Raw genomic sequence first — 24,326 nt, 5'->3', positions numbered from 1 at the left:
CATTTTCACATGATTCCTTGTTTTACTCTAAATACCTGATATTTCCGAATAAAGAGCTTGGATTCTCCACGTGAAGAGGCTGCCATGAAATAAGTAGGGCTATTGTCTCTAAACCTTGCAAACAAAGGTCTGTAATCTGAATCCCCTCTGTGCTTCTGATCCAGACTATGCAGGGATCCCTTGTCCCACGTGATTCAGGGGCGTAACCTAGGCTCTGCCACAATCCAAGGCGAGCAGCCACAATATGTGTGAGCCCCTCTACCCCCGTCACTCAATGTAATTGCAATTGCCTTTATATAGGCTCACTGCCTCTGATTTCCTTTTGTTTTGCGGTTTTACATTATGACAATGCACACTGAGATATTTCGAGTATTTAGATATGTGAGATGCGCATTTTCAGACGATTCTGTAGTTTCCTCTAAATACATGATGTTATCCGAATACAGGGTTGGGAAACTCCATGTGAAGGGGCTGCCATGAGATAAGCAGGGCTAATGCCTCTAAACTATCTAAACAGAGGCCTGTAATCTGAATCCCCTCTGTACTTCTGATCCACGCAAAAAGAAAAACTGACTTAGTTGGACACTCTTTAAACACATGCCCTCACACGATCACCTAATTTAAACAGACGGATACCAGCTGACTCTATGCTACCTGGACCGCCCTTGGGGTTTCCATATGCAAATAATTGTAACGTGGAACTTCGGTGCAGTTTTATTAATTGACGTGGATCAGGACTACAGCTCCAAAACGGCTCTTGGTTGTTCATACAAGGTTTGCTATATGGTGTCTCACTGAGCTGGATGGAGCAATTTGTAAATCTAGAATACCATAGAAATAGTAAACATTTGTTATTCATGCTTTTGTTCTTCGGGGAGATCTCACACTATTACTGAATTATCTAACACTCAGTGGTGCCAAATTCAATCTGATAAAGTAATACCTCATCTGGTACACACCGCACACACACTGTGCCAGCATTTACCATGTGTAATATTACCGAGTACGAAATTAGTGCACATAATTGTGTTCATTTTAAAATCAGACCTTAGATGATGTGTTAAAACTCAGCACAGCTGACGTTGTGCCACAAAGCTGTACCGCCTGATTTAAAAGTAAATGATGATAAGAGACTTAATGTTGTCTCTGATTTCCATTTTTAAACTGGTAACTTTAGGAGTGAACCCTAGGGGACAAAAAGCAAGTAAGGGAACCACTGTTCATGTGCATGACCAGCAATTGTGGCCCAGTTACGCTACTTCTAGCAGCAAGCCACACGTGTGGCGCTAGGTCTACTTTCTCTTCACGGCAGCAATGTGGCATAAAGGCCAGAGCTGCCGACTTTGGCACTGGGGCAACAGGTTGGCTCAACATCCTGTGATTCTGGGCAAATCATTTAATCCCCCCGGGCGAACCAAAATGAATGCGTCCTTGTGTAACTTAACTGGTGCTTATGTAAATCGCTCCAATAACTTTGGGTCCAGTTTGCGCTTTGTAAAACTGTAGAAAAAGGGTGAATGATGGGCGCTGAAGATTGGGCTAGTTGAGGGTGTCCACATAAAGAAAACAAACTTGTTGGGGAGCCTAGCGTGAATAGGTTCCCAAAAAAACTCACTTGCACTTTTGCTTGATTTGTTGTTAGTTGCTTTCCATCTTACAAGTAGGGTGCTTTGTGCCTTGGTCGACAGTGCTAAATGGCTTTCTACATCCAGCCAAAAATCTTTTCACACATTTTGTGGCAACCTATCTAATACTGTGTGTAATAGAATATTAACCTAATGATTTGCATATTTACAGTGCTTTCGGCAAGCTGGGACCTCGTAGCAAAATAAATGCACATCATCATATCCTGGTGCACCAACCTGCAAGACCAATGCACAAAGACTCAACAGCAGCAGAACAGGCAGCAAGGCCATGTGGACAGCTTCAATGTTTAGTGCTAGCATTGAGGAAATAGCCACCGTTCAACTCCAGGCGTTCAGGAAGCACCAAGTCACGATTCACTTATGTCTGGTCACAATGTTGCTCTTCCACAGGCTTGAGTGGAGCTTCGCCTTATTTTGCCAGTAAGACAGTTGAATATGAGCCTTTTAGAGTTAGTATAATCACAGCGTTTGAGATTCCCCTCCAGTCTTTTGTAGCTGGATTTGTGTACTCTTATAGGGAGTAGTTATTGCTAAATAGATTAGGTTTAATGTGTTTCAAACATGCACAGAGATTAACTTCGGGGCATGACACCAAACAGATGTGCACTTCAGGCTGCTTGGGTGAATCTATGGACATCTCATCCAGACCACATCTGGAAAAATAGCAAGGAGAAATAGGGGATGGGCAGACTTTTTTTGTTTTTTACTGGATAGCATTCACTCCTCATTTTGGATTAAAATTCACATAAAATAGTGTTTGCAATAATCTGTGGGCAAACCAAAACGTAATCCCAAGTAGTAATTGTACTAATTTATTATCAACATTTAGTCTGGTCTACATATTAATATTGAATTATCACAATTACTACTTGGGATTATGTTTTGGGCCACAAATCATCCATCACTCGCTGCTGTTGATAGGAGTCTTACAATTCCTAAAACCTTGGTAGACCAGTGAAACAAAGCAGACAGGCTACCTTACCTCAACAGGCTCAGGCCCTCACAAGTTAATAGTGGGAGTTACCCCTCCTTGGCTTTTTTTTAATACTATTGTGGCCCTCCTTTGCCTTCATATTTAGGCAATGTCTGGCCATACCCTCTTCCTTCATCCTCACACTTTAATGCAAGTTTGCCAATACTTTTTTTGTCTGAAATGTGATTATGGTTGTCTCTTGTATCGCCTGTTTGGGTCATCATCTTTTGCTGGCTTTGTCCGTTTCAGAAAGCCATTTCATGCTTAGTCTGGTCAGGACAAGGCTCTGCCAGAGTTGTTCAGTCAGGTAGGTGGAGGTTAGCTGTAAGAGCCAACAGTTTGAGATATGAGGCGGTAGAGGGAACATTTAGGCAGGCCCGGACTGGCCTTAGCGGGCACCGGGCAATCCCCCGGTGCACCGCACGGGTGGGGGCCGGTTTTGTTACAGGGCCATTTTTGCAGCATAGCTGCAAAATCGGCCCTGTTACAAAATCGGCCGAAAACCGGCCTCGGCAAAGTGCTCGGCCACCCCCCCTTCCCTCCGAGTGGGGATGGGGGGGGCGGCCGAGCACTCTGCCGGGGCCGGTTGTGGTTCTCAGTCCGGCCCTGCATTTAGGTATACATGACTGGGGGGCTTCCTTTACCAATGTATAACTACCAACCCCCCCCACAAGACCCCACATCTTTATTGTGCTTTAAAAAACATAACATTCCAATACCTCAATATGGGAAACATACTGCAGGTTTGTATATCTGTGAATGCCTGTAAGACTAGCTGGCATGGCATGATTGTTGTTTTCCACAAAGGGTAGTTCTACTACGCAGTAAGAAAACGAGCATTTGCAATGCAATGTCTCGCATTTGTGAGAGTATGAGCTATTGACATTGTAAATACCAATACCTTTTATTTGTGTATTTTAAAAACCTGCAAGAGGTGCGTAAACATGCACTTTGTACTTGCAGTCATTGTTTGCGAGAAGCAACTCTGGCAGTAACTAGGCCTCTTTTACTGCCCGCCTTCCTTTTCGTAAGCAAGGACTATAAGTACAAAGCACGTATTAATGCACCGCATGCAGCTTTTCCAAACACATAAATAACAGGAATTGTCATTTACAATGGCAATAGCTCCAACTCTCGCAAATGCGAGACCTATTGCATTGTAAATGCTTGTTTCTAAATGTGTTTGGGGCGGAACCCCACATACACCCTGCGAGGTAGTCGGACTTACTCAGTGCAATTCTTGGCAAGTATAAATGTCACAGGCCAGCCGCTACTACTGCATGTATCTGGCCCTGAATGTTATTTAATCACTTCCTGAAAGTTCAGAATTAAACCGAAACCAATTACATTTCACTGTTCATAATTTCCAATTAACTGATAACGTCACTGTAGCAAAGATGAAATAGTGGGTTACCCAAAATAAGTATTATGTAAAACTGCAAGTTCAAAAATATTATGACAAATGCCTTGAAGCTACAATAAAAGAAACCGCACAGGCCAGAAAAAAAGACCCATTAGCAGTCTTTAATTTAATGCCAAATCGCGTGTTCCTCATTTTTGTAATTTTTTTATGTAAACCAAAATAGTTAAATAAACCGGTTCTCACATTTTATGCATTCCTATGGATTGAATTAAAGTGTTTTTCAAGTTTCCAGCAACTGCAGTGTGAAGTCTGGGGACTGATTCCCGTCACATATGTAACTGGTTCAAATGGAATCCTGAGGAAATCTACTATTTGCATATATATGTATATAGAGATAACTCTAACCAATATATGTAGTAGACCTTTGTACTCACTACCATTCCTATGTGATTCTTAGAGTTTATACATCTGTATCTCTTCTTTCAGTGACTTTACAACTTGTACATTTGCAATTTTGTTCTATTTGTTTCTATTCCCTGTGTGACTTTACAACTTGTACATTTGCAATTTTTTATCCTGTTTGTATCTTTTATGTAACTTATGTATTCCTAAGTCGTTATGTATTGCAGCTGGTTCTTTTGTAAAGCGCTCTGACACCTTCAGGTAATGTTCGCGCTATAGGAAATCGCATTAAATAAAATAATTATAAAATAAATACATGTTAAGACGGGGGCTTGGTATGGGCATGCCGCGGGAATACATATGTTGGACGATCTCTACAGTGATGGAATTCGTCTACCCAGGGAAGAGCTCATGGCGGATACCGGTCTACCCCAGGGACAGTTTCTACTCTAAACCTCCATAACAAGATCCCTGAAAGCACGCTGGGGTGACATACAACAAGACCTAGACATGCACCTAATGATTAAATACATGCATGTAATAGGCGACAGCAACCATCTGGTCTGCAGGCTTGCAAGCTCCCTGAGCACTCATACTGCTACTTCCCAGACAACGCTACGGCAGCGTTGAGATGCCGACATGGGTAGACCACACACCGATTAGGAGTGGTGGCATATCGTGAAGTACCATTAGATGGTGCCTCGTAATGCCCATTTTTGCCTTATACAGTGTTACGTGCTCCACAGGGCATACGTCACTCCACAAATAATCAACAGAAAATGTCACTACACAGATGCTACACAATAGATGAAGACTACCTTCACATGCTCTCGGCGTGTCCGTCCCTCTCCCACTACTGGAGCATGGTCACAAACCACCTAGCCAGATGCACGGGACACAAAATACTACATAACTGGGGAGTTTGCCAACTAGGCCAGCTGCGTCGCACCAAGAAAGAGGGCCTCGCTCGGTTCATTGATCTGGCAACACTAATCGCGAAGCGCCAGATCACGCAAAAATATAAAAATATAAATCACCTGATCCTCCCCCTCCCCATGACCGCATGGGCACAGACAGAAAGCAGGACCCTGCACAGAGAGGACGCTAAGGGGCTGCAAAAATACCCCATAGAAGCCACGTGGGACGCCCAACTGGTGGATTACCAGGATGCCATACGGGATGGGGATAGCCACTTCACCCCGGAACATGGGGCACCAAACAGTTGTCCCATATAGCCAACAGAAGTGCACGACATGGCAAGCACCACACGAACAAGCATTTGCACACTGTTGCACATGTAAGGGCTCTACGATGCTACCCCTGACCCGTGAAGCCAGGTGCAGACTGGATCATTTAACATTAATAAGTTAAAGACGTTTTATCTATTTACATGTGTTCCTGAATACGCACTACTTGTGTTCATGCTAGACATCCTATTGTGTCGAAATATTGACCTATGGATCCTGTGGTATGACGAACAGTTGAACTATAGTTGATTTATTACAGTTATCACATGTTCAATGTGATCAGTATATCCAGCTTCTTATGTTTGTATATTGAGATAAAATGTATTGTATACGTGAAGAAAAGAAAACAATTGTTTAAAAAAGGGCCTTGGTAAATATTATTATTATGGGGCTGGTACTTATTATTCAGTAACCATAAAAAAACTTTTTTAAATGGTACTTCGTTTATCTGCAAAAAATCCACTCCACAGCAATTCTATGTCTATTTCCAAAGTAAACATATTTGCATTTGTTAAACTAAGCAGTGAGTTTTATAAAAATTATCTTCGTTTTTGGAACAAGGTTGGCTAAGGTGTTAACAATTTGTTTCTGATCTTCATCTGGATCAAAAGTTAGAATCCTGGCAACATCCAAGCAAGGATAAACTTAAAGGCCAAGAACCACAGTGATCTATCAAGCATGCACTCCACCCCCCTTCTACTTTCTTGCCCACCTTGTCCAGCAATGTTGACATCTATTTCTACCTTTTCCACAACTCCAGTTCTCAGTTTATTTGTGCCTCAGGGGCAATCGTTCCAATTTCCTTCTTCTGATCTCTTTGGTTATTAGGCTCTCAACTCCAAATTATTTTCCCCTTTGCTGAGCTCTGTCATTTCCTTACAGCAACTGACCTCAAGCGGTTCATACCTAGCCAACTATGACTTCTCTTTTGACTGTCATCTGTTGGCTCTTGATATGCATCCCTTCGTCCAGCTACACTGTTTGGTTGCAATCCCTATTGTTTTCTCTCACCTCTCACGTCATTCTGGAATCTCTACTTCTCAAACTTGCTCCTTTCTTCCACAATATGAAAAGTGTGCCCCTGAGCCCTACTAATCAACTCCCAACGTTTGAAGCCAGAAAAGATAACTTTTTTGGTTAGAGGGTGGGCGTCAGGATTCTGACATCTTGCCAAAAGGTGGTGTTAACGAGGGCCCTAAGGTGTCCTACTATGTCACTGATTTATCACAGAATCCTCTCGGGCACATCACTCCCCATAGGACTCCGGTCCTGGTTTCCAAATGACCGTTCTTGTGCGTCATGGTCTATGTACTTCTTTTTGTCCTCAAACCTTACCAAAATCATGTCCTGGAGGTAGAGCCATTGTGATTTATCATGTTTCTTGGTCCCAATGGATATATATATGCTTTCTGGACTTTCCTTGATGTCAGCTTAGATTCATATATCTGTTCCTGGTTTCACTTTTCCTACTCTTATCCCTTCTGGTTTTTCTAGTCTTTTGTTCCATCTGGTGCAAAAGCAGTGCAGAGAGCATCACCAAGAGCTTACCAAAGAGTTTAATCACTCAGACGAGGAAGGAGTGCTACACACGCTGCTAGATTGTGCATTGTTCGGCAATGCGTACAGCTCCGGACTGGGCATTTTCGCCACATGAACTGTTCTGGCATCTCCACCCTATGGAAATATGGAAGAGTGTTTCACGCGCCAAATGGAATATGGATTATAAAGGGCGGCATAGGGACTACAAAAATCAGTGGGGTGCATAGGATGTCAAACTTGGCTTTCTTTGTTTGGTTAACTAACACCATAAATGACAGGAAAGGGAAAGGACAAACCTTATAAACAGGCCTTTCTAAAATGGTGGTCTGTCAGTAGGATGTTTTCCATGGTCCCCAAACCAAGACGTACTAAAGCTTTTTGTCAGTTCCAGTTTGATGCATATGTAAAGAAGGCAATCGCGAGGTGAAGATGCATCACATTCCCTAATTTTTCATCACATTTTTTGGACCTTTTACTACAATTTTTGTTTCTGATTTTTTTCCATCTAGCAATTGCAACTTCTGCAGGATTTTCTTGCCTATGACATCAGTGCGAGTTTGGTGCCTTGCTGATCACTTCCCATTTATCTTCAGATACAATCAAGCGCTACAAGATTGTTGTGTACACGGTGTTGTACTCTTTGTGTTTTTTTCTGATAACTGGGAACCTCCTAAGGAGGCAATTAACATTGCGCACGTACACTATTCTGTGCAGTGTTGCTCCATGGCACCTGGGAGCAGGAGCTCTTTCCTATGGCAATTAAGATGCGGATTTCTCAAGTCCACTCATTAATGCCCAAAGCTGCCTTCCTTCTCAAGGTGGAGCTCTGATTCTTTCTCACTGTTCCAGTGCTCAAACCCTGAGCTGACAGTTATTTTATCTCTTTCAGCTCGGTGCTTGCAACCGTCTTACTGGGAGATTGTGTGTCAACTTCGTCTGACTTTCTGCTCTGTTTGATACCTTGTTCATGGTTTCTGCGTGCTTTGTACTTTTATTGTCACTTGATATGTCAGTACCGGTCTTGCTTTTTTAGTTCATCTATCCCTCTCTCTGTTCTCTGATTCTGCAGTAACCTCAGTAATGTTCTTGTCTGTATGCAGATTCCTTGTCCTGTATTCCAGTGTTTTTGTTATGTCTCTATACTTACAGTTGTGTTCTTTAAACAAAAAATGTTTTATTCATTTGAAAACAGGTGAGTTACATTTCTTTGTATACATTTCAATACTATTACATCCTTCGTACATTTAATAGGAATCAACAGTAAAACAGTCATTCATTCCCATAATATTTCCCATATTTTTCCTCATCTCCATCTCCTTGGTAGGTGATGTACACAGTTCACATTCCACTCATTCCATTTTTTATCCCATTTTTTGAGACGACCTCTGGATTTGAACACCTCTTTTTCTGCTATCATACATCTGTCTAATTCCTTAGCCCAACACTTCGGGTGTTCTTGATGTATTCAAGAGTTACATTTTCTTTCGTCATATTACTTGCTCCAGTTACTAATTTAACTCTACTATTTTTTTTATTTGTCTTGTCTTCCCAGTTAGGTTAGTATGTCTGCTTTTTCTGTACACTGTCGTGTTTTCCCCATTCCATTTTTGCTAGAATCTTCCCCAGCCTTTCCTGGGGCCAGTTTCTGAATTCTTTGTCTTGCTTTGCTCTGCATATCCTCTTTTGTGTCTGTTAAAAAATGTGTTTATTATCATCAAAGCGTGGTAGTGAGTCCTGAGGCTTTGTTCCCCATGCGCCGAGACTCACTTAGTGCTTGTCTTCCATAAAAATAGCAGGGTGACTCTCAAGACTCTCCACGAATGACTGCTAATTGCCTTATTGTGATCTCTTTCGCTTTACAGAAAGTTTTACACAAAGCGTATGAACTATAATGTTTTTTACAAGAATAACCCAGTTTATGTTCAGTATTTACACTCCAACCTATTCAAGTTTTCTTGCCCTTGTTCTTCTGTGTTTTAGGTAATCTCTTGTGCCAGGAATCAGAGCACCTATCTCGCAGTCAGCCTCCAAGACCTGGTCTCAGCAGGGCTGACAGGGGGACACCTATTGTGCAATAGGCATTGATAAAAAGTAAAACAAAGACAAATGCATACAAAAAGAGCAATGCTGTTGTAAACACAGACATATGGTTCGTGAAGAAGGAGCACTGGTTGGGAACATACTAGGCCTAATCTGTCACTTACTGTTCCACAGGTTCAAGTTCCCATTCTTTCCGGCACTGCAGCTCCCATCAGTACCTTTTACTTAGTCATGATCTCTGCTCAATCCAAGCCTTTCCTTCCAGCCGTCCTTTCTGTTTGCCATCTACTGAACTGCCTTTCTTTGACTCCATTCTATGGAACACTCTTGATTTAACAGCACAATTGTGCACACTTTTCTTTCTACTCTGCTTAGTTTAGAAGCTCCTTTCTAGAAGTCTATTCCAACAAAATTGTCTCAAGGTTTATAGAGAATGTTGATACTGTCAACCATAGGAAGTAAAAAAACATTTAACTGCAGTTCATATTAAATTGAATAAAGTTCAAGAAGGGAGTTTCACAAGGTACCCTTTTGCACAACATACATTTTGGTCGTTGAATGTTTCGGTTTAAACTCACTCTTAAAAAGAGTTCTTTGTTATCTATGAATCTATGAAAAACAACTACATAAACAATCACTGGTTAATATCAGTCCACTGAGCACTTGGCACAATCGAAACGTATAGTAATAAACAAAATATACTTTAACATCTTCGTTAAACTTCTGTAAAGCGGATTTCCACACACCAAGCTTATGCTACTAAAAATAAAACACAATGAGTGTTTGCACCCTGGGTAAGGATTCTGTTCTAAATGTTAAGATAAAAAAAATGTGTGTTAGTCAACCCTCTAAAAGTTCACCATAAAAGTACTCACTGGCAACAATGCGTCTTCCATCTGACAGAATCATTTCTCCACTTTCTACAAGAGTTTTCAAAACACAAGTCACGTTTGTTGGTGCTTTGTCAGCTTCATCAATAACGAGGATATGCCCCATTTTTACAGCCTTTACCTGAAAAAAGAAAAGAAATCACGGTCTTTTTGCCAATAATCCAAGTTTATCGCTGCATCTGTGGTTTGAAAAACCATAATTCACAAGGATGATTCATACCTCTGAAATATTTTCCAAAATTCACTGACATGACAATTCGAGGATTATTCTATACATTTCATCCAAAGGGAACCCTAGTTCCAGTCTGATTTTCAGATACTTAATCTCCAAGCATGGAAATGTACTGAGATCATGAAACATTCAAACCACTCAGCTGAACTTTCCCATAATCCTTTGTTTAATTACAGGATAACCAGAGCCTGAAAGTTGTAATTGCAGTCCAGGCTTGTTGTTAATTTCATCTTGGAGACAGTGGCCTCAAAATCTTTTACTTCTGCAACTTGATATGCTTTTTAGTATTTATTTATTTATTTATTTATTAAACTTATAGAGCGCAAACAAATACCACGAATGGTGTCTCGGCGCTAGGCTGACAGAGAGGCAGACAAAGAGGCAACTCCTTTACATTTATTGACTGAATAGCCAGGTCTTCACTTGCTTTCTAAAGATCATCAGTGACGGGCTGCATTTTATTTGATGGGGCAAGGTATTCCAGAGCCTCGAGGCAGCTACCAAGAAGCGTCTGTCTCCCCATGTAACTGTTCTAACCCGTTGAATACAAAGGGATGCAGATGAGGCAGATCTTAAAGCTCTCTTAGGGACATAAACCAGCAGTGATTCCCTAAAAAAGTCAGGTCCTTTGCTGTTCAACGCCTTGTAAATAATGCACAATGCCTTAAATTTGGTTCTTTTTTTCACTGGAAGCCAATGAAGTTGGTAGACAATGTGGGAAATGGGCGCAAACTTAGGAGTTTTGGTCAGGATTCGTGCAGCAGCGTTCTGCACCATTTGTAATTTCTTAAAGACCTGCTCCTGGGCATTCAACAGAAGCCCATTGCAGTAGTCCACCTTGGATAACACCAAGGAGGACATAAGTGTTTTCCCGGCAGACAGGGGAAGGAAAGGTAATAACTTTTTCACTTTTCGTAGCGTGTAAAAGGAGGAGGACACCACTGCATTAGCATGATTGGTGAAACTTAGTTTGCTGTCAAACAACACTCCTAAGTTTCTCACCTTCGAAACTAGAGTAGGTGGATTACCCATTTCTGGTGGCCACCAGACCGGGGACCAAGCTGGTTTTAGGTCTCCAAACACCATTACCTCGGTCTTATCGGTGTTTAGTTTTAGACAATTACTGTCCATCCAGTGACTAATGGCTCTCATGCCTATCTGAAAGTTGGCCGCTACCTCACTCCCGTTTTTATGCACTGCTAACACCAACTGAGTGTCGTCGGCATATGAAGTCACTCCCATTCCATGGATTTTAATGACCCTCGGCAAGTCCGACACATAGATGTTAAAAAGTGTCGGACTTAGCGAGGATCCCTGGGGGACTCCACAAGGCAGCACAAATGTAGGTGAATAAAAATTCCCCATCCTTACCGACTGTTCTCTGTTAGACAGAAAAGAGACCAGGAGCTCCACAGCTTTACCCTGTATGCCCATAGCTGTGACACGGTCGATCAAGATGTTATGATCGACCGTGTCAAAGGCCGCCGAGAGATCCAGCAAGATCAGGATTGCCGTGCCACCCTGGTCCATGATCTGTCTGATCTCTTCGGAAGCCTTTATAAGCGCCGTCTCCGTTCCATGGCCTCTCCTAAACCCGAACTGGGTGTTATCTAGCAGGTTGTTGTGATCAATGTAACTGGCCAGCTGTTTATTTATAACTTTTTCAAGTATTTTGGATGGAAAAGGGAGGGCTGCTATAGGGCGATAACTTTTTAATTCCAAGGTGTTCAGAGTGGGTTTCTTTAGCAGTGGCTTTATTATGGCAGTTTTCCATTTTTGAGGATAAATACCTGATTCGCAAATAGTACTGCAGATATTCTCCAAAATTGGAGCTACTACCTCGGTTGTTGATTTAATGATGGTCGGTGGGCAGGGATCCAAAGGGGAACCCAACATAGTTGTTTTGATAAGATCTTTTATTTCTGAAAGTGATGGAGGGATGAATTCATTCAGAGAAGAGGATATGAACTGTGCGTTCTTGTGGCTCTCTGATGGTTCCCCCATTATATTATTGTTGAATTTATTGAAGATTTCTGTGACCTTGGTCCTGAAAAAATCAGCCATCTGATTACAGAACTCTTGAGTAACATCTGTAGTATTTGCTGTTGGTATATTTGTTAATGTTGCCACTACCTGGTATAATTGTTTACTGGAATTCTGGGCTTTTTCTATCTGTTCGGTAAAATATTTGCTCTTTTCCAGTCTTAACAGCTTCCTGTAGACTGATAATGCTTGTTTGTATTTCTCTTTATCATTGTTGTCGTAGTTGATTCGCCAGCACCTTTCTAGATTGCGGCATTTCTGTCTTTCTAATCTTAAAGTTTCGAAGAACCAAGGGGCTGATGGTGTTGCGCGATTTGGGCACAATTTCTTAAAAGGCGCTACTTGATTAAATGTATCTGTAAGCCATTGGTTATAGTTATTTGCTGCCAGTTGAGGGTCTGGCGTTCTAGATGGTTTGTTATTTTCCAATTTCTCAGATAGTGTCTTTATATCTATATTTTTCCAGTCCCTGCACGTTCTAAGTTGCTTTTTGGCCGAATGTTGATTTTTATAATTTTTAACACGGACGTGAAAGACCACCACTGCATGGTCTGACCATACAATAGGGACAACAGTGGGGGAAGTAATGGCCTGGTTATTTGTAAATAGGCCATCAAGAACATGACCTGTTTTGTGCGTGGCTGTAGTGACTAGCTGGTTTAGGCCAACGGCCTTAAAATCCTCAGTAAGGCTCAGTGTGTCTTTATCTGCTGTTTCTTCTAAATTAAAATTAAAATCTCCTAGTATAGTATAATCAGAGGCTTCTGCCACTGGTTCTAATAAAGTGCTAATAGATTGGAGAAAAGGCATTCTAGCAGCTGGGGGACGATAGAGCAGAACTCCATTAAACATTTGAATGGGAGATAGAGTGATGGAAAAGGCTAATGTTTCTGCAGGAATGTTATCTAGTGTCCCTGTTTTTAGTGCTAGTTCTAGCCGTAAAATAATAGCAAGGCCACCCCCTTTTTTTCCTGTCGGTCTATCTTGTCTAGTGATATAGTAGCCTTCCGGGATGGCTGCTACAAGGTCAGGGTCAGAAGCCAGATCGGCCCATGTCTCTGTTATAAACAGAATATCTAATTTGTGTGCCGAAATTAATTCGGCCACATCTTCTCTATGTTTACACATAGATCTGGCATTCACCAGTGCGCATTTAATGCGTGTAGTCTCGTAACTAGAAGCTCCTGATATCAATGGTATCTGTGTGAGGGAACCGGTTGCTTTAAAATTACAGTTTGGGCAGATTATATGTGACATGTTAGAGCACTCTGCTAAGTTAAAATGTGGGCATTCTTTCAGAAACATAGTGTTTTTTATGTCTAGCAGGTCAGAGAAAGTATATTTCAGGAACTTACTAGACTGGCGAGATACCCGGCCAGGGGAAGGGGCGCTGGGCGCGGGTCCAGCGCGGACTGGCGCAGACTGGCACCCCTTAGGCGCGCGGAGATGGCGCTCCCGCTGCGCTCTACCGCTGCGCTTCCGGGTGGCCATTTTATATCCTGTGCCCCGCCCCCAGCTGTAACACTACCTCCGTTGGGATTGGTGAGCCAGCGCTGAGGCACAGTGGAGCTGACCCTGCCCTCCACACAAACGGCACAGAGCCGCGATGGAACGGGGCTAAGGGTGCAAAGGGCAGAACAATAGTGGTGAGATTTTTAAGTTTAAAAGGACATTAACAAGAATATACAATTCGTACATCAATTGCATCTAGTAAAATACGTTTTTTAAAATCACGCTGAGTTCAGCAATTAAGCATTTCAGACCGGCCTCGATAGCATGCAAAGGAGGGTCCCCTCGCAATCTGCACGAGCTCTTAGCAAACCACACAGAGAGCTGCCACCACTCTGCTAGTACAGCAAACCTTTCTTCTACAGAGCCCCATATTCTAAACAACTTCGCCATTGTATTACTGCAAGCAAACACTGTTGTGCGGTATTTAAGTAATTCTGTGCATATCTTGTAGTGAAAAGATTCAAGCTTGCATTATCTCAGGGGAGGACTCCTATGTTTCACGGGAAGCAGACTCTTTGGGAGGGTGCAGACGGCTATTTTGAAGAACATTTGAAAAGATGTCTGGCGCCCTCAATGAGATGGATAGGAAAGTTAACCTCAGTACCAACAAACTAAATCCATGGAAGGTCACTCTTTTCACCATATCATCCAAACCATAGAACCGTCCGATGGTAGGCACAGCACCTAGTCTTCTGAGGACCTTGATTTCCAGGATGCTCCCACTACTAGGTTTTCAACTGTACAATAACATGCATGCGAGGTATAAAGAGCCCAGAAGATAATGTAGTTCCCCTTGCCTCAGGACCACTTGAGGCTCTATAGCTACGACCATTACCATTGACAGGATCACTTTGACAGTGAGTAGTGGTTAAGCCCTGCTTCTGCGGTCGAAAAACGTCTGTATGTATGTTAATATTGATACCGAAATATGAAAATGACCACATAAATAGGTCAACAGTGAACACAAACTCCTAAACCTCACTATTCAACTAACAAAGAACCTGGACATAGTAAAAGAAGCCACGTCATACGAGTACCTGTAGCCTGTAGAAAATTGGGCACAGAAAGTTGTGTGCCTTCTTAGTAACACCAACTGTAAATGCCTGAGAATAGGTGAAACGGGCAGTGTACCACAATTCTTGAGGAGTGGCCAATTCGGAAGCTGGGCGCATCATGCAGGAGGTATACCAAGAATGATTTGTACATTAAACAGATGGGAAATATATGCAGACACCTATAAACTACTGGCCAAATTCATCTGGCATTTCCATCTTTCATTGTGGGCAAGGACAAGGCCTCTTCTCTATCCAGTTTCACATCTTCCATCAGAGGTTGCAAGGAGGCTGAGAGGTATTGTGGCAAAATCAATGAAAATGCAACCACTTCTTGCCTCCTGAAGCAGGACAAATCGAGGCAAAAAGGCCTAGAAATTCATACAGCACCTTACTTTTGTCCACACTGTCAGCAGGTAAGATGCATGACACCTTACCAGACAAGGGTGTGAGGTGGTGGTTCAGTTTACAACAACAAGCATCATTACTATGTGTACTCACTGATAACCTAAGGGCCTCCTTGTTCGGTCATTATATCATTTCGGATTTTCAGTGTTTATTTCTAGTGAGTTCCAGTGCCATAAGGAAGACTGTAACCATGAAGGAATGTGAATGAAGAGTCTTATTTTCAAATCAACTTTGAAGTGAGTGAAATATTTGAGGTCTTTAAAAGTGATGCTTCACGCATACAAGGGAGCTGGGTTTATCAAGTTTGGAAATTGTCAGTAAATTGAAAGGTGTACACTGAATAACACTGTACAAAGTAGATTGTATAATAAGCCAGCTTCAAAATATACACATTTATGAACATGAATAAAACACTAACCAGTGGCGAGTCTTCATACACAATGAGACCATCTTTCACCGAAGGCTGCAGAGTAAGGCTTTGAACAGTGGTATCTCTGTAGTAAAAAAAAAACGGAATTAAACACAGACGGAGGTATCTTTAGTTATGCACGAGTCACAGATCAGTATGTACGTCTCTTGATTTATGTATTAAATGACAGATTGTGCAAATAAAGGTGATTGGCAAACCCTAGGGGTGATGTCAACTCAACAACAATGTTCCTTAAGGGCTGAGGGTAGGCTACGGCCATCCTGCCACTAGATGTGCAGGCTGTATCAGTAGCGAACACAGTGTTTGAATACCCACCCCCCAAAAGAGTCTCAGCACAGCTATACGAGTCCATTCTGGGAGTTTGAGCACTTATTTATGGTGTGGTACTCGAATAATGTTGTCAGAATATCAGCTAACATACATGTTGTGTCCTAAATATAGTTTACAAAATGATACCCTTGTTGGAGTTAATAAATGAAATTCTACACCCAAAGAACGAAAGGGCAATATATTTGTAGAACACGTTACTTACCTTCGGTAACGATGTATCTGTAAGAGATATATGTTAGTTATAGAATTCCTACCTTAGAATTACCCACAGGCGTCAGACTGGATCCGGAGAAATTTTTCTCTTAGCAGTGCCCCTGTGTGTCAGTAGGTGGCGTCGGTCGACTCAGTGTCCGCCGCCGGCGTCGTGTTCCCCGGGATGACATTGCTGTGTCCATTTAGACGCTGCCCCTACTTGTTTGACGTCTGTTCTGACAAGACTTTACAAGCAAGAAGCGCAGAGCTATTCAAGACACTTACCACTGGTGCGTTAAACTATGGCCCTGCAAGGGAGTCCCTGTCATTAGAAGTCAGGAATCTATAACTAACATATATCTCTTACAGATACATCGTTACCGAAGGTAAGTAACTTGTTCATCTGAAAGAGACTGTTAGTTATAGATTCCTTACCATAGAATAGATGCCCCAGCAATACCAACCCTGGAGGAGGATTGTCTGCGAACCAACTTCACACCAAAAAGTCCTGGAGGACAGAACAGGCAAAATAGACATCCCTCCGGGCTTGGCTGTCCAGGCAGTAATGTCTGGTGAATGTGTGCAAAGATGCCCACGTGGCCGACTGACAGATATCAATGAGTGGAACTCCACGAGCAAGAGCAGTGGTGGCAGCTGTAGCTCTAGTAGAATGAGCACAGAGCTCCACTGGAGGTTCCTTCATCTGATCTTTGTCTCTCCCAGCTGGCCGCCCCATCCCAGGTGTGACGCATCTGTCACCACTGTGAGGTCTGGTTGGGGAAGGGAGAGGGATCTGCCTCTGGCCCAAGTTTGGTTCGTTAACCACCACTGCAGTTGTTGCGCAGTCCCTTCTGAGATCTGGACTAAGTCGGAACGATTGCCCTGATGCTGGGACTTCAGGTACCACTGCAGAGCCGGCATATGCTATCTCTCATGATCCACCAGCAGGATGCAGTAGGCCATGAGGCCCAGCAGCCTCAGGGTCATTCTCACCGAAATCCGGGATAGAGGCCGAAACGTTGGCATCATAGCCTGAATATCCCGGACTCGCTGCTCGGGAGGATAGGCCCGAAACTGCACTGTGTCCAGAACAGCTCAGATGAAAGGGAGAATCTGAGAAGGGGTTAGATGCGACTTCGGCATGTTGATAATGAACCCCAGCGAGGGCAGGAGGTCCACCGTAGTCTGGAGGTGGGACACAGCAGCCTGGGGCAAGCCCTCCTTCAACAGCTAGTCATCGAGATAGGGAAGATTGGAACCCCTAATCTGCGCAGATGAGCTGCGACCACCACCATCACTTTCGTGAACACCCGAGGGGCGCTGGTAAGGTCAAAGGGGAGCACAGTGAACTGAAAATGCGTGTGGCCTACCGTGAACCGCAGGTAGCACCTGTGGGCTGGCAGGATGTGGATGTGAAAATAGGCGTCCTGCCAGTCCAGCACTACCATCCAGTCTCCAGGGTCGAGGGCAGACAGGACCAGAGCACGAACATCTCCTTCCAGAGGAAGTGGTTGAGGGCACAGAGGTCTAGAATAGGACGCAGGCCTTTGTCCTTCTTGGGAACCGGAAAGTAGCGGGAATAGCAACCACAACCTACTTCTGCCGTAGGAACCCTCTCGATTGCTCCCTTAACCAAGAGAGCCGAAACTTCCTGGCGGAGAAGTGCCAATTGATCCTCCGACATGCGATCCAAAGACGGTGGCATGGATGGTGGCTTGAAAGGGAGGGAGTAGCCCCTTCGGACTATCTGCAAAACCCACCTGTCCGACGTGATGGTGTGCCAGTGGGGGAGATGATGGCGAATCCTGCCGCCCACTAGCTTTTGATGGTCCTGGAAGGTGGGACTAGAAAGGATTGGAGGAAGCTGCAGGGGTGGGAAGGGTGGGCTGGCCCTTTCGCTAGCCCCCAGACCTGCGTCGTTGGATCCCACATCCACAGCTACGCCAGACTGGGTAGATTGCGTGAACCGGTGGCTGGTTCATGGCCAGACATGTTGTGGTGCCCCATCCGTAGCCACGAAAGGGACGAAAAGCAGACTCTGGAGGACGAGTCGTCGCTGTGAGGCCCAAGGACCTGGCCGTAGCTCGAGAATCCTAAAGCCCCCCCAGCGCCAAGTCTGCCTTGTCACCAAAAAGGCGACGGCCATCAAAGGGCATGTCCTGCAAGGTTGCCTGGACATCCCCCGAAAAGCCGGATGTCCTCCACCAGGCGTAGAGCCAAAGGAATACCGACCTGGCAATCGTTCTGCACAGTGAGTCGTGGTATCCAGTCCACATCAAATCGTGAATTTGGCTGAGTCTCTCCCATCCACCACTGCATGGGAGAGAACGGCCCGTGCCGTCTCAGGGCACCGAGGCAACACCGGCGCAGCCGTATTACAGAAATTATGAGAGTATAGGCCTAAGAGGCATGCGATATTCGCGGTACGCAATGCCAAGCTGGAGTAAGAGAACATTCACTTCCCAATGTGATCCAGCTTCTTGGATTCCCTATCTGGGGGAGCAGAAGAGTATGCACCCTTTGATGAAGAGGCTTGGACCACCAAGCTTACTGGGGAAGGGTGTTGGATGAAGAAAACTGGGTTGCCCCGAGCCAGGCGGTGGCAGCGGGCGATCATTTTTTCCACCGGGGGCCCTGTGCTGGGCTTGGATCAGGTGCCCAAAGGACATCAGTGAGGGCTCAGATGAAGTTGCCACCGGTTGAAGCACCTCCGTCAGGAGATTAGTCCTGACTGCCACCGAAGGGAGCTGCAGGCCCAAGGCCTAAGTTGCCCTTCTCACCACCACAGCATAGGACGCTCCCTTCTCCGTAGCCACGGTTGGGGGAGAAAGCATTCCAAGGTCAGGGATCGAGAACGACGCACAGCCGACTGCCAGGCCTCCACAAGCTTTCGGGACCACTCGCGCAAAGACTTGGGATTTATGGCCTGACAGTCGGAGCATGACTTCGGGTCGTGGCCACGCTCCAGACACCAGAGGCACACAATGTGCGGGTCCGTCATAGACACCAGTTTGTGACAGTCCTTGCAGGGCTTGAAACCAGTCCAACGATGGAACATCCCTTGCGCACCAGGAGTCGAAGACTCAGAAAAAGAAAAAGAAAAAGAAGTCGACCAGAGTTGAGAAAAAAAACTGTCAAAAAGTGATTAAAGAGATAGCTCTCTACGGATCTGCGCTAGGCTGGACGGAAAAAGAAAGAATGGTCATCAGCGCACAGGGGCTGTGTCTAAATAGGCACCACAATATTATCTCGGCGACGATGGAAGCCACCTACCAATGCACCGGGGTACGGCTAAGAGAAAAAATTCTCAGGATCCAGTCTCACGCCTGGGGGTAATTCTAAGGTAAGGTATCTATAGCTAACAGTCTCTTTCAGATAATGATATTTAAGACACAATATTTACATCAGATTATATTTTATACAACAGTCCTTGCTCTCTCCAACAGGCTTGCCACATTGGTCAATGGGCCCGATGTACAAACGTTTTGCAAATCAGTAACAAGTAGTAAAATAGTCAGCAATCGGAAAATATGTGAGATGCCACGTTCTCGTAATTCAGCACAGCAAACCAAATATATACTGATTTGGAACATAAATAGCACATCGTACATTTTAATATGCAAATATTCTCAGAGCACGCGATATGCAAATGCAATTTATCATCAAGTGGAAGCAGGTGGTACCCACATATAAAGTATTAACGGAGGACCAGAATGCTACTCCCTCTCAAAATGCAAAGGTGTGAAAAATGTGTTTTTGGGAATCCAACAAAGGCGAAGGAGGAGAGAGCATAAAGGCAAGTGTGTGATGCTGTAAGAGCAATAGGAGAAAATAGATCCCAAATATAGACTCAGAAGGTGGGTCATATTAGAACTAATAGATGACTTGAAACCAATTTTGAGTAGAGACGCCCAGCACAGACAGGAAATTCCTAACCATGTCTAGATTTCCAAAACCTGCTAGCTTAGGGGTGTTACCAAGGCATTTCTGGATCAACATCGAGAATATCTGAGAGCACACTTCCATAGGTTTTCTGATCATTCCTGGATGCTCTTCTACGTACGATACATATGGATGCTTCCTTTCCAAATACCCAATAGGAGTTGGAGGATACAATGGAGCAGTTTTATTCTGTCTCCCATCAGCATCAAACTACCTGTATCACAACACAAAAAGCCAATATTCGCTGATCATAGAGGTGGCATGGAATGCAGAATGCCTGGTCACAGACCGCGTTGCACCACATCCTGGCAGTACCAATGATTCATTTGTGTTCCTCAATTGTGGCTTGTATGAGTATTTAGAAAAAGGAGAGCTTGAAGATGCGTGCCTCTTAGATTAGATTTGAAACATTACCCTCGGAACACAAGTATAAACATATCCTCCGAATATCTAATGGCAAAGCAATTTTTGTAGGTGGCATAACGTACATCATCAAACCATGAATCATGACACAAAACCTACACCCCTCAACACCAGGGAAAAGCAGGTACTAAGTCACTCACAAGAGATCACACTCAGTGGTGGAGAATACAGTTTGAATACGAGATATAGGTGCCTGTACAAAATTGGGGATCTTTGCAGTATGCAACTGAGATACTGTAAGGTCACTGAATGTTTCTCTATCTTGTACCATATAGCAACGTGGAGAGGCTTTCCCCATTAACCCAGACAATGTCTATTCTGATGATGAAGACCTGTAGCCCCATTGACAAACATGCACAAATCCGATGCTACAAGAGCTGCTGAAGGAAGGGAACGTAAAATTACTCAACTAAGAACCACTTCTAAGGTAATTTGCTGAAGCACCGTCTACACATAAGAAACACAGGTACCCGGTCTCAAATATTACCATAGATATCTGATGAGTTGTCTGAAAGTTTCCATTTTATAGACAAACATATTTAAGGTATCAATAACATAGCATGTAACATTGCTCTCAATATTTCCTCTACAGTCTGCCTGCCTATATTGTGGCTCTTTTTTGCTGACTTCATTTTTGCTGGCTTACATCCAATTGGCACATTTAATTTACTTGTAAATCCCTAGCAAAGTGGTACTACATGTAACTAGAGACTGTAAATTAAATGTTATTAGGGGGCCTGCTGCAATGATTGTGCCACCCCTTTGAAAATAAATCTTTTGCCAGGCCTAAGCCTTACTTTTTAATACATATAAGTCATCCCTAGGGTAGGATTTAAGCAGCCCCAAGGGCAGGTTGCAGTGCATTAAAAAAATTGGACATGTACTTTTAAGTTTTAAATGTCCTGGTAGTGAAAAACTCTTAAATTAGCTTTTCACCACTGCAAGGCCTATCCTCCCACATGATAAGACTGTGTTACCTTATTACATTTATTAAGTGCTAACTTTCAATTGGGAGGAAGTAGGTATGTTTAGATTGGTGTCTAAAGAATTGTTAATTTAAAACAATTTTTTATGGTGAATTTGGATATAAAGTCACTGTTCTGAAAATGCCACTTTTAGAAAGTTTACAACAAGGGGTGGTGAGGGACAGAGTCTCTGAATTAAGCAGAATACTCTCACCCAGTCAAGAGATCAGGGCTAGATCCAACACCGTTTTTTAGCTCACTGCACCATCCCAGTTTCAGAACCTGGCTGTATGCAAATTAGTCTGTTCCTGTCCCAGTGCATGATGGGAACAGGGCAAACCAAACTACAAAAGCCAATTCTTACACTGGGAAGGAAACAAGCTACCGGGGACCGGTTTCTGGCATTTCAGCCGTCTTCGGCCCGGCTTGCTTGAATCCTGATGGTGCAGTGAGCAAGGGACTCACATCTGAGTATACCCTTCCACGCTTAGGGTGGACAAAAATATTTACAACAAGGGGTGGTGAGGGACAGAGTCTCTGAATTAAGCAGAATACTCTCACCCAGTCAAGAGATCAGGGCTAGATCCAACACCGTTTTTTAGCTCACTGCACCATCCCAGTTTCAGAACCTGGCTGTATGCAAATTAGTCTGTTCCTGTCCCAGTGCATGATGAGAACAGGGCAAACCAAACTACAAAAGCCAATTCTTACACTGGGAAGGAAACAAGCTACCGGGGACCGGTTTCTGGCATTTCAGCCGTCTTCGGCCTGGCTTGCTTGAATCCTGATGGTGCAGTGAGCAAGGGACTCACATCTGAGTATACCCTTCCACGCTTAGGGTGGACAAAAATATTTACAACAAGGGGTGGTGAGGGACAGAGTCTCTGAATTAAGCAGAATACTCTCACCCAGTCAAGAGATCAGGGCTGGATCCAACACCGTTTTTTAGCTCACTGCACCATCCCAGTTTCAGAACCTGGCTGTATGCAAATTAGTCTGTTCCTGTCCCAGTGCATGATGGGAACAGGGCAAACCAAACTACAAAAGCCAATTCTTACACTGGGAAGGAAACAAGCTACCGGGGACCGGTTTCTGGCATTTCAGCCGTCTTCGGCCCGGCTTGCTTGAAACCTGATGGTGCAGTGAGCAAGGGACTCACATCTGAGTATACCCTTCCACGCTTAAGGTGGACAAAAATATTTACAACAAGGGGTGGTGAGGGACAGAGTCTCTGAATTAAGCAGAATACTCTCACCCAGTCAAGAGATCAGGGCTAGATCCAACACCGTTTTTTAGCTCACTGCACCATCCCAGTTTCAGAACCTGGCTGTATGCAAATTAGTCTGTTCCTGTCCCAGTGCATGATGGGAACAGGGCAAACCAAACTACAAAAGCCAATTCTTACACTGGGAAGGAAACAAGCTACCGGGGACCGGTTTCTGGCATTTCAGCCGTTTCGGCCCAGCTTGCTTGAATCCTGATGGTGCAGTGAGCAAGGGACTCACATCTGAGTATACCCTTCCACGCTTAGGGTGGACAAAAATATTTACAACAAGGGGTGGTGAGGGACAGAGTCTCTGAATTAAGCAGAATACTCTCACCCAGTCAAGAGATCAGGGCTAGATCCAACACCGTTTTTTAGCTCACTCCACCATCCCAGTTTCAGAACCTGGCTGTATGCAAATTAGTCTGTTCCTGTCCCAGTGCATGATGGGAACAGGGCAAACCAAACTACAAAAGCCAATTCTTACACTGGGAAGGAAACAAGCTACCGGGGACCGGTTTCTGGCATTTCAGCCGTCTTCGGCCCGGCTTGCTTGAATCCTGATGGTGCAGTGAGCAAGGGACTCACATCTGAGTATACCCTTCCACGCTTAGGGTGGACAAAAATATTTACAACAAGGGGTGGTGAGGGACAGAGTCTCTGAATTAAGCAGAATACTCTCACCCAGTCAAGAGATCAGGGCTGGATCCAACACCGTTTTTTAGCTCACTGCACCATCCCAGTTTCAGAACCTGGCTGTATGCAAATTAGTCTGTTCCTGTCCCAGTGCATGATGGGAACAGGGCAAACCAAACTACAAAAGCCAATTCTTACACTGGGAAGGAAACAAGCTACCGGGGACCGGTTTCTGGCATTTCAGCCGTCTTCGGCCCGGCTTGCTTGAATCCTGATGGTGCAGTGAGCAAGGGACTCACATCTGAGTATACCCTTCCACGCTTAGGGTGGACAAAAATATTTCCAACAAGGGGTGGTGAGGGACAGAGTCTCTGAATTAAGCAGAATACTCTCACCCACTCAAGAGATCAGGGCATGATCCAACACCGTTTTTTAGCTCACTGCACCATCCCAGTTTCAGAACCTGGCTGTATGCAAATTAGTCTGTTCCTGTCCCAGTGCATGATGGGAACAGGGCAAACCAAACTACAAAAGCCAATTCTTACACTTGGAAGGAAACAAGCTACCGGGGACCGGTTTCTGGCATTTCAGCCGTCTTCAGCCCGGCTTGCTTGAATCCTGATGGTGCAGTGAGCAAGGGACTCACATCTGAGTATACCCTTCCACGCTTAGGGTGGACAAAAATATTTACAACAAGGGGTGGTGAGGGACAGAGTCTCTGAATTAAGCAGAATACTCTCACCCAGTCAAGAGATCAGGGCTAGATCCAACACCGTTTTTTAGCTCACTGCACCATC

General features: G+C 44.1%; 1 protein-coding gene across 1 annotated transcript in view; it reads right to left on the bottom strand.

Moving 5' to 3' along the window:
- VWA8 (von Willebrand factor A domain containing 8) overlaps positions 1-24,326 on the bottom strand; it is a 1,363,176-nt gene that overhangs the window by 643,155 nt on the left and 695,695 nt on the right. The window contains exons 22-23 of the mRNA XM_086935029.1: positions 15,766-15,841; positions 10,086-10,221 (exon numbers count right to left, since the gene is read on the bottom strand). Coding sequence (XP_086791155.1) covers positions 10,086-10,221; positions 15,766-15,841 — 212 coding nt within the window. The remainder of the gene's footprint in view (positions 1-10,085; positions 10,222-15,765; positions 15,842-24,326) is intronic.

This window comes from Lissotriton vulgaris, chromosome 8, assembly GCF_964263255.1.
Source record: "Lissotriton vulgaris chromosome 8, aLisVul1.2, whole genome shotgun sequence".
Lineage (NCBI taxonomy): Eukaryota > Metazoa > Chordata > Amphibia > Caudata > Salamandridae > Lissotriton > Lissotriton vulgaris.
Note: the sequence above shows the minus strand (reverse complement) of the source record. Positions and strands in the feature narration are given on the sequence as shown.